This window comes from Zootoca vivipara, chromosome 1 (genome assembly GCF_963506605.1).
Source record: "Zootoca vivipara chromosome 1, rZooViv1.1, whole genome shotgun sequence".
Taxonomy (NCBI): domain Eukaryota; kingdom Metazoa; phylum Chordata; class Lepidosauria; order Squamata; family Lacertidae; genus Zootoca; species Zootoca vivipara.
Genome location: NC_083276.1, coordinates 116,356,280 through 116,367,074, shown reverse-complemented (window position 1 = coordinate 116,367,074; position 10,795 = coordinate 116,356,280). Strand labels below are relative to the sequence as shown.

General features: G+C 43.7%; 2 protein-coding genes across 2 annotated transcripts in view; one reads left to right on the top strand and one right to left on the bottom strand.

The window, feature by feature from the left end:
* LOC118083835 (dynein axonemal heavy chain 11-like) overlaps positions 1-10,795 on the bottom strand; it is a 240,858-nt gene that overhangs the window by 19,476 nt on the left and 210,587 nt on the right. Inside the window, exons 70-76 of the mRNA XM_060272909.1 lie at positions 9,427-9,549; positions 9,118-9,311; positions 8,791-8,939; positions 5,166-5,293; positions 4,368-4,595; positions 3,182-3,373; positions 2,707-2,826 (exon numbers count right to left, since the gene is read on the bottom strand). Coding sequence (XP_060128892.1) covers positions 2,707-2,826; positions 3,182-3,373; positions 4,368-4,595; positions 5,166-5,293; positions 8,791-8,939; positions 9,118-9,311; positions 9,427-9,549 — 1,134 coding nt within the window. The remainder of the gene's footprint in view (positions 1-2,706; positions 2,827-3,181; positions 3,374-4,367; positions 4,596-5,165; positions 5,294-8,790; positions 8,940-9,117; positions 9,312-9,426; positions 9,550-10,795) is intronic.
* MAP3K20 (mitogen-activated protein kinase kinase kinase 20) overlaps positions 1-10,795 on the top strand; it is a 342,609-nt gene that overhangs the window by 156,484 nt on the left and 175,330 nt on the right. The window lies entirely within an intron of this gene.

Sequence of the window (10,795 nt, the reverse complement as noted above, 5' to 3'; positions counted from 1 at the left end):
GCCCTTGAAGAGAAGGGAGGAGGTGAGCTGGATACAGTAGGACTGGCAGCCTCCTCTGAACTCGTTGCAGCCTCCGCCATCCACCACACCTCCTCCTCAGCTGCCTATCCTATGTTTGCAGTGCTTTCTGCCTCTTCCTCTCTCTCATGCAAGCCTGTTGCTTGTTCAGCCTCCAACCATTCTCCTGCTGCCTCCATCCTCTGACATGTCTTCCGTGTCCCACCACCACATCCCTGGCTCAGAGCCTTCCTTTTCTGAGATTTCCCTAGAGGAAACCTAGAGGAACCTCCCACCACTTCTCCTCATCCAGACAGTCCCCGACAGTGTGGGTTAGGGCGTTGTATACTTACTTATTGTGACAGTCCCCTTAACTATTGCTTTTAGAAACCTATGGGTGGACCATGATTTGTGGGGAGTCGGGGGCATAGCTTTTGGATTTTATGAAGTCCCCTCACTTAAGGCTGAACCACACTTCCTCTTGTCCTGCTGCTTTTCCCCCTGGGGAAAACAGCTTATTGGTGGCTGAATCCAGAGTTCTAGTGATGCTGGAGTGGAAAGTGGCAACAGTGCTAAGCTTGCCTTGAGAACCCAAACAGACATAGGGTGTCCAGGTGTCCTGCTTGCCCTCTATTTGAAAGTGTCTATTTGAAATATAAATTGGCACGTGCAAATTTTGTCCCTTTCGGTGATGCAATCCTTCATTTTTGGCAATGTGTGCACTCTAATTAGGCACAACATCCAAGATGAAGGCACCTGGCCATCTCCCCCCACCTCCAGCCCCAACCAAGAGAAGTGTGTGGTTATTTGAATCAGAGTCACAGAAAAGAGAAAAAGGGGTTGCAATATTTTTCACGGTACACCATTTGGTGTTTTTAGAAAAAGTAATCCTTTTAGGAATAATTTTGAGTGGAAGCCAGTGTTGCATGAGTGGTCTTCCACGCAGTCAGTGGGATTTCCTCTATGTTTCCTCCCCTTGCAGCACATTTGAGGGGAACCTGGGGGGGCTGCAAGTGGGAAAAGAGAAAGAGGAATTACTATTGCATAAGCAGAATAGGCAATATTGGGCTCTCTACTCTCTCTCTCTGACACTTGCAGGGCATAATTCTCAGAGTGATTTAACAATCAAGTCCTCTTTCCAGGGAACTCTGTGAACTGTGGGGGTGGGGTGGGAATTGACCATAGCACGCCAGGCACTCCTGTCTTCCACTGCCTCCCGCAGTTTGGTCAAACTCATGTTCGTAGCTTCGAGAACACTGTCCAACCATCTCATCCTCTGCCGTCCCCTTCTCCTAGTGCCCTCAATCTTTCCCAACATCAGGGTCTTTTCCAGGGAGTCTTCTCTTCTCATGAGGTGGCCAAAGTATTGGAGCCTCAGCTCCAATAGGGACATCTTAATAACTCCCAGCGACCTCCACAAACTACGGTTCCCAGGATTCTTTGGGAGAAACCATGACTATATGAAGTGATGTGAGACTGCACATATATTGTGGATAGGACATAGTTTGCTTTCTTCACAGGTATTCTTTCTTTTTTTTTTATGACAGAAACAAAAACAAGGGGCTAAGAATGAATATTTCCCACATCATTGTATAATAAATAAATGATCCAATTTATACATTTTCTTTTCCCCAGCACTGCCCTGTAGACAGTACATTGGATCGGAACCTTAGGGCTACGAGGCCGAGAAATGCAATTAGAACATAAAATTGTTCTAGATTAGAATAACGAAACAGAAGATATTGATTCAATATTATCAAATATTGATAACTGCCTCTGACTTTGCAAGATTTCAGGACTTTTTCTACCATGAAAAAATGTAAGGCATCTTGCACAATAAAATTACCTGTCACCTTATCTGAGGTTGTGGAGTGGGTGGCAATGTTTCTCCAGAATTTAAATCAAAGTCTGTGCTTGAAAGCAAAAGAAACTACAGTACAGAAATGAATCACCCCATCATAAGGTAGGTTTTAAAAAAAAGAAAGAGTGCACTAATTTGAAGAGAAACCCGACTCCTAGACCTTGGTGCAAAAGCACAAAGTGATTCCATTTTTGAGGTTCAGAACTGTGATGCTTTGATTACTAGTCTCCAGCAAAGCTAAACCTAAGAACTGATCAGTTGAGTTGATAATTAATAATGACAATATCCCTTTATATGCTTGCCTCCATATAATAATGTAATTATGTCTCTGTGATCACAACTGAGCAATCAGCTGATCATTGCAGTTTGGAATTATGCGAACAGGGAAGACCTAGGCTTCTCTGTTTCATGTCCTGAGATATTATCGGGGACGACGACCAATGTTTAATTAATGGACAGCTCATAAAATGACCACTCTAAAATACAGGGTTATTCCAGATGTTAAGTTTGAGTGCTACAATATATAGGTGAATGCTATGCTACTGCAGGAAAAGCCATTCTTTCACTACACAGAAAAATAAGTGTATGGTAAACAAACATTACAAAGCAACTTTGCTTTCAGTGCCGGTGTAAAATTTGTTTTGAGTGTCAGATACTGCGAGGAATTTGCACATTATCACCCATGTTTGTCTAACATCATAAATAAGGACACGGAGGAAAATATTCTTTGATCAATGCAGTGATTAGCAAAGAATATACATACTTTTTTTGGGGGGGAAGCATCTGCTTCCAGTAGGGGGAGCTCTAACTCAGGAAACGCATTGTGCAATTGCTAAAGCTCGTATTACCTGATAGGGTTGCATATATTCTTCCAGGTAAGTACAGCACAGCCGCCTATCCCAATCGTCTGTAATATGACCGCCATACATAATCTCTCCAAACAAGTAACGTAGATCTTCCCAGGGTACCTGAGAACCAATAAGGTGGGGTTTTTCCTCTCCTTTTCTTTAAACATACTCAAGATGTGAAAGCAAGGAATCAAGCAGGCACACACACAAAAAACTGCGAAGGCAGAAAGCAGACTTGAGTTAGTGCCTTCCTCAGCGAAGACCAAATCTGTCTCAGTCACCAGATTCAGAACAGTGTGTCATGAAACTGCCAGCATTCTGTTTGCCACCCTCACGGAAGGCATACGATGTGCCAATTGTCCATAAAAACCACATTGCAACATAGGCAAGAACCACCTGAGCACAAGAGAATTCAAGCACAGCGAGTTAACCAAAGGGATGATCCTTAAGTGGGTTTGATTAAATGCCATCCTACCTGTGAGTTCCCTTCTAGGTAATTGTACAGAACATTGACCGAAATGGTTAGGTCCCCGTTGTTGAAAGGGTATTTCCTGTTCCAGCCCCGAGGTCCGAATTTCCGCCGCTCAGCCACACAGGCATGAAAGTAGCAGAGTGGAAACAGAATCGCCTTAAATTCCTGCTCACGAGTACACTGATCAAGAATGTTCTGTACAAAAGAAAGCAGACAAATGTTTCTTCCTCCCCGCCTCTTCTGAAAGAGACACTGTGTCAGAGCATAGACCACACATTTCTGACAGCTGAAAGAACGGACCTGAATGACTTAACTGACAGAAATCAGGGACAGAATATTTGCTCTTTTAGTTTATAGATCGTGGCATTTTCTCTCTCTCACCCACACACAGCAACTATTTCATTCTTTCCCAAAAAAGCCTACTTAAATGTTAACATGGGAGCACAAAATATATCCAAGGAAATCTCTTCAAACCTGAAAACCCTTAAAAAGAAGAAGAAGAAGAAGAAGAAGAAGAAGAAGAAGAAGAAGAAGAAGAAGAAGAAGAAGAAGAATAGCCATTTCAGAAAAATAAATTCAGCAATTGGTACAGTTATAACAAAATCTATAGGTCAGCTATCCTGATCTAACACGTCGAAGGAAATGCCAGTTAGCTGCTGGTGGTGAATCAAGTGTGCGTTGCATTGTTTGGCTTGTCTATACTTTGATATTTTAATGCCAAAAGAAAAAGAACCACACACACACACACACAAAAGCAGCGCAAGTTTTATTTCTTCATATAGTTTTCATGGTCAGATATTCTCAGTCAAGGTCTCTACTGTGAATTCAAATAAATTATGTCAAGCTGGTGCTACAGTCTCAGCAACATAGTACCAGTAATTTAAGAAACATTGCACAATTTGTATAGCCCACCCTGCCATTTGCAGAGAATAATTTTTCAAAAGCAGCTTAGATAGACCAATGGCAGTACTTAGCCGCACACAGTAGGGACATGCATACATTTTTGCCAGAGAACTATTTTTGTAAATAAATTTGTCAATCTAGGTTTTCCAACCCTATTGAGGAGAGTAAGGGTATACTCCATTTTATAATCTGCACCAGCTCTCTTCAACAATCATGTGGTTTCAAAATAATATGTTTAATAATCAAATTTTTGTGGCTGATCCATTCAAGTGATATTTTTACTTGCCTGGTCAAAATTATCCAACGCAGCGTGAAGATTAGCCAGCATCCCGGTTGGTGGTTCATTGGTTATTTTAATAGAGTTTTCCAAGATTCCCTGTGGAATTACATGCTCTTTAGGGGTGGGGGCAGGTTCAACACTCATATAAACACGATAGGCTGAGTGACTTCCTTCACTGTACTTCTCCAGTAATTCCTCTAATGTGTCAAGCCACTTTGCAACAAGATGAATATTCTACAGGGAAGAAGAAAAGAGGCTTCCCCGTGAGCTATTGATTTGAAATATGAAACATTTTACTGATAACGAGCAAAACAAAGCAGTTTGTCGAAGCACAATATTTTGAGGGTGCTTAAAAAAAGAGAAAGAAACCCAGCCCAGCACAACACTTCAAATTCATCTATTTAGCTCAATAATGACCGCAATCTTCTCTGTTCGTATCTATTCATCTGATTATAAAGAGCAACAATACATTCTTCTACACATATACCGTATTAACTAAAAGAGTATATAAATAAAGAAGATAATACATTAGTAAATCAGATAGGGAATGTTAGAGAAAGTATCTCGATAACCTTCCCTGCCATACAAAGCAGTTGCTCGTAATTTAATAGCTGCTACGCAAATATACTATGCAAATATACACACCTAAAGGTTAAGTGATGTGTTCCCTCCCCACCCATGCGCCCTTGTTTGGAGAAGAGCCTTAAGAGGAAGCTGCTACAATCTGAGCTGTGCATACATTATTTTTAAATCAACGGACAGCACTATATTGCAAAATCGGAGCAATGAAGGGATTAGACTTACTTGGAGGATAACCCAATGGCCTTCTTTCGATGCCTTTTCCAGAGCCATCTCAGCTATGGCCTCCTGCCCTTGACCCAGAGACACGTTGTGAAGCTTCCCCGAATCAATGGTAAAGCCAAGCTTGCTCCCTAAACAGAACAATACAGCTCCAGGAAATGGTAGAGAGCATGTGCTTTTTGAAAAAAAAAATTATGTTGCACAGAGAAGAATTTAACTAAACCCCCACCCCTTATTCTAAGATGCTCTGTGTGAGCGCGTGCACACACAGTTCTGTTGCAATCCATGCTCCCCACAACCCAGTGTTTCCTATCGAGTTCAATCGGTGGCAGATTGTATCCTGCATTCTCTCTCGCTTCTTCTATAGTAACGCCACAATTTTCAAATTTCTAACTTTAAACGTCAGAAGACTCAGCCTTTTGCTTGTTGCTGGACATAGTAACATGATGACAAGATTGTATCCTGCATTCTCTCTCGCTTCTTCTATATTAACGCCACAATTTTCAAATTTCTAACTTTAAACGTCAGTAGGCTCAGCCTTTTGCTTGTTGCTGGACATAGTAACATGATGACAAGATTATACAAGATGCATTATTATTATTATTATTATTATTATTATTATTATTATTATTATTATTCCACCCATCTGACTGGGTGGCTCCCAACAAAATATTAAAAAACACAACAAAACATCAACCATTAAAAACTTCCCTGAACTGATGGCTGCCTTCAGATGTCTTCTAAAAGTCAGATAGTTGTTTATTTCCTTGACATCTGATGGGAGGGCGTTCCACCACTACCGAGAAGGCCCTCTATCTGGTTCCCTGTAACCTCACTTCTCGCAGTGAGGGAACCGCCAGAAGGCCCTCAGAGTTGGACCTCAGTGTCCGGACTGAACAATGGGCATCACTTTGAGAAAGGTATCACTTTGAGAAAGAGCAGGGTCCATAGTTCAGTGATTTACATGCAAAAAGGTCCGATGTTCAGTCCCTGGTTCCTCTCAGGCTGGGAAAGGCCCTTTTGCCTGAGACCATAGAGTGTTGCGGCCTGAGTAAACCTCATGATGCCCTTCAGAGATTATTGGAATACAACTCCCCATTATGCTTGATCATTGGTCATGGTGGCTGGAGCCCAAAAATCTCTGAAGTAGATAATACTTCAACAGACCAATGGCCTGCCTTAGTATAAGGCAACTCCTTAGGCTCCATAAGGATTTCAAAAATTACATATGTGTTGCCCATACCTACCAAGTTCCTGTGGTAGGGGCCGGACCGGAAGTAGCAGACCGGAAGTAGCGCTGCCGCCATTTTGGAACTGGGCGGAGCATGCTCAGAAGTGACTTTTGATGCTGCTTTGCCCAGTTCCAAAATGGACGCCGTGCCAGAAGTCGCACTGCAGCCATTTTGGAACTGGGCAGAGCTGCATCAAAAGTGGCTTCTGAGCATGCTCCGCCCAGTTCCAAAATGGCCGCCGTGCCAGAATAAACCGGGGCAAAACAAAAAAAATCTGTTTTTTCAGCTGAGAACAGCTAGAAAAACGGGGGTTTCCCGGGGAATACGGAAGACTTGGCAGCTATGGTGTTGCCTTCTCCAACAGACTGAAGTGAGGGCATGCTCCTATGGATACAAGATCACTCTGTGCACAATGCAAACCCTGGAAATAAATGGTGTTAACGTACAAGGCCACACTTATACGTCTATCTAACATTGCAATCCTATACACGCCTCCTTAGAAGTAAGCCCCATTGTGGCTGCTGGTACACTAAGGTAAGTGCCTAAATTATGCAGAACTAAAATCAAGGAAGGTATCCTGCCTGTACAAAACTGCATTATAGGTATAGAAAAGCAAATTTAGTGCCAACATCAAATATTTTAATGTGCTTTTAAAAAACAAACAAACAGACAAATAAATGTTAAAATATGAACCATAAACACTACCTCATAACAAATACAGTATTTGCATTCTGTAGGTAATTGGCATAAAGACATAACTTGTGCACCTTTGAAAGTGCAAACCAGCACTGACAAGACATCAGGTTTATGCCAGTACAAATCTCTGCTATGCTATTGCATCCTTCCAGAACGAGTCATGAGCAGATCGTGGCCTGTGACCATTAGCACCAGCATTTCTAAAAGATATAAATGTAGCTTCAAATGCAGCATGTTCTACCAGCCCTTTCGCTAATCTGCTATGACTCAGCCAGTGTCGGGTGACAGAGGCAAGGCTGCCCGCTTTGCCGAGAGAGCTCTTAGGATGCCTTCCAGCCACAGGATATCTTCATGCTGGCTGCCAGAAGAATTATTATCAATTTCTGCTGCAATACCTTGACACCCAGAGGGGTATTTGTTTTGTTTTTCAGAACTATGCTGCTGTTTTAGAATTGTGCTTAAAAAAAAGATCAGGTCTCAAAATTTCATTACATAGGAGCAATGCTGTCAGCCTTATTCAGGCATAGGCAAACTCGGCCCTCCAGATGTTTTGGGACTACAACTCCCATCATCCCTGACTACTGGTTCTGTTAGATAGGGATGATGGGAGTTGTAGTCCCAAAACATCTGGAGGGCCGAGTTTGCCGATGCCTGCCCTTATTGATGCTGACAGCTTCTTGAAAGATGCTCCCCTCCAGACCCCCTTCCAGTCTGAATCTGACACTTCACACCCAAATCAGCTTTCCATCGAGATGAGAGAATCTGACCATTTCAATTTTTCTCATTTCTCCAATATTCAGTTCTTCACATTCCCAACCCTGGCTGGCAACATTTTTTTTTTAAGTCTTCATGTGCCCTTACATAATGTCTGCATGCAATTTCGCCTAACAACACACAGGTTATTGCAAAGCAGTCCCCCCCAAATATTATTATTTATTTTATTTATCAATTACATTGATATGCCACCTTTATCTTCCAAGAAGCTTAGGATGGTGCACGGGGTGTCATCGGCTGTGGCCCCCCCTAATTTTCAAGGTGCGGGCTGGGTGCCATTGGGGGGTCAAGGGTCCCCCAAATTTTCAAGGAGGGGGCTGAGCCCTCTCAATATTCTGTGGCAATGTGAGCATAGAATGTGCACACACTGAGGAACCTGTTTACATAAATTGTGCGGTGCCGGCTCCAAAAACGGCAGGAGCAAGCGGCATGCCTGGTGGCGCAACATGGTTCTCCTCACCATTTTGTCCTCACAGCAACCCTGTGAGGTAGATTAGACTAAGAGATGGTGCTTGGTCCCAGGTCACCCAGTGAGCTTCATGGACGAGTGGGAATTCGAGATCCCAGAGAGCTGGGACTGGCCATGGCTCTGTCCCAGTAAATGTACCCCCCACTCCATAAAACCACCACAGGAGTCGTGGGGCAGCAGTAGTGGCACATAGCTAGTGGTGCAGTAATTGCAGAAAGTCTCAGTTTGGTACCTGCCGTCTCTAGATAAGGCTGGGAAAGAGTCCCTGCTTGAAACCCTGGACAATGCTGAGCTAGATGGACTCAGCAGTCGGACTCAGTACAAGGCAACTTCCTATGTTCCTACGCTGTTACGAAAGTTTGCTTTTCAGAGGTGCTGTTGTAACAGAGCCAGTGGTCCCAAGTTCTCACGCAGTAATAAAGATGTCCACTTAACAAATGAAAATAAGCAGCCTTACCTAAAGATTCCACATCTTTCAGTGGGTCAACTCCGGGAGATAAGATGAAAATTATTGGCAAAGCAGGCCCGCTCTCTTGAAACAATTTCGCAAAGTCAGTTTTACGTCCCTCCGCGAATTTGCTTCCAAGTTTCTCCTCAACAAAGTTCCTGCAATGAGGAGTTGCAGATAATAATGCCTCAGGGGGAAAATAGCATTTCTGAGCTATAAAGAAAGACATTCTCTCCACAGCACAGCATTTCATCATGTCTTGCATTTGCTCGAAATCAAGCACAGCCCACAGATCTGCTCCTAATGCAGTCTAACAGTTTGTATACATAATCCAACCTGACAGCATATGTCATCCGATCTGGCCTCAAGGCTCTCATCATAATCAGTTTCTGGAGGGAACTTTTGGTCTTCCATTCTTGTGGAAACTTCTCTTTCTCGGGACATTCTGACTCCACCACTTTTTTCCATCGTTTTGGAGAGCCTTCTATGTCTTTATCCAAGCCACGAAATTCATCCATGAAGCTCATTGTCTAAATGAGAAGCCAAAACTATTGAGGGTTTTTTTGTTTTTTGTTTGGTAAAAACACTTTGGATAGCAAAGCTCTCCCATCCTTTGAAATATTTTGAGTTGCATGCATACTGCACCTTAATAGCGCTCCAGGTGGAATTGGAGAGGAAATCCAGAGGGCTGTTATAACTGTGGTCAATATTAAATCTCAGAAGGAAATCTAGGTCACGGGCATCAATTTCCTTATTCATAAGCAAGAGCTAAAAACAAATAATGAGAAAAGTTTTTTTTAAAAAATGTCAGAGAGAAAGTCGGTGTGTGTGTGTGTGTGTGTGTGTGTGTGTGTGAGTGAAAGGCCAGTTTAAAATGGACGTGAAGCTTTTCAGGTATCTCCAAACATGTGAAATCTCAGAAGTGTGTGCTACATGCTATATTTTATCTATGTTGCTTAATTGTTTCCATGCTGGGGAAAGTACCATATAAAAGTGGCCTCATATATAATATTATTCACATCTTTAACCCTTGTGTGGCTGATTTTTTTAAAATGAATAGCTGATGTAAGGCGAGCATGGAGGAGGGGAGAGAGCATTAATCCTTTGTCCCTGGCTGTGGTCCCAACGGGAATCTGGCCATGCCAGTGGGAACTTCCCTTCCACTACAAATAACAGGCACTTGCCGCAGGGGGATTCCGATTCTGCCACAGTGGGAACAAAGGGTTAAAGGTACCACCCCACCCCACGGCCTCAGTCTGGTTTTTCTACACTCCTGGACCAGGTGCGCCGCCTGGGAGTCATTTTGGACTCACAGCTGTCCATGGAGGCGCAGGTCAATTCTGTGTCCAGGGCAGCTGTCTATCAGCTCCATCTGGTACGCAGGCTGAGACCCTACTTGCCTGCAGACTGTCTCGCCAGAGTGGTGCATGCTCTAGTTATCTCTCGCTTGGACTACTGCAATGCGCTCTACGTGGGGCTACCTTTGAAGGTGACCCGGAAACTACAACTAATCCAGAATGCGGCAGCTAGACTGGTGACTGGGAGCGGCCGCCGAGACCACATAACACTGGTCTTGAAAGATCTACATTGGCTCCCAGTACGTTTCTGAGCACAATTCAAAGTGTTGGTGCTGACCTTTAAAACCCTAAATGGCCTCGGTCCAGTATACCTGAAGGAGCGTCTCCACCCCCATTGTTCTGCCCGGACACTGAGGTCCAGTACCGAGGGCCTTCTGGCGGTTCCCTCGTTGCGAGAAACCAAGTTGCAGGCAACTAGGCAGAGGGCCTTCTCAGTAGTGGCGCCCGCCCTGTGGAACGCCCTTCCATCAGATGTCAAAGAGAAAAACAGCTGTCAGATTTTTAGAAGACATCTGAAGGCAGCCCTGTTTAGAGAGGCATAGGCAAGCTCGGCCCTCCAGATGTTTTGGGACTACAACTCCCACCATCCCTAGCTAGCAGGACCAGTGGTCAGAGATGATGGGAATTGCAGTCCCAAAACATCTGGAGGGCCGAGT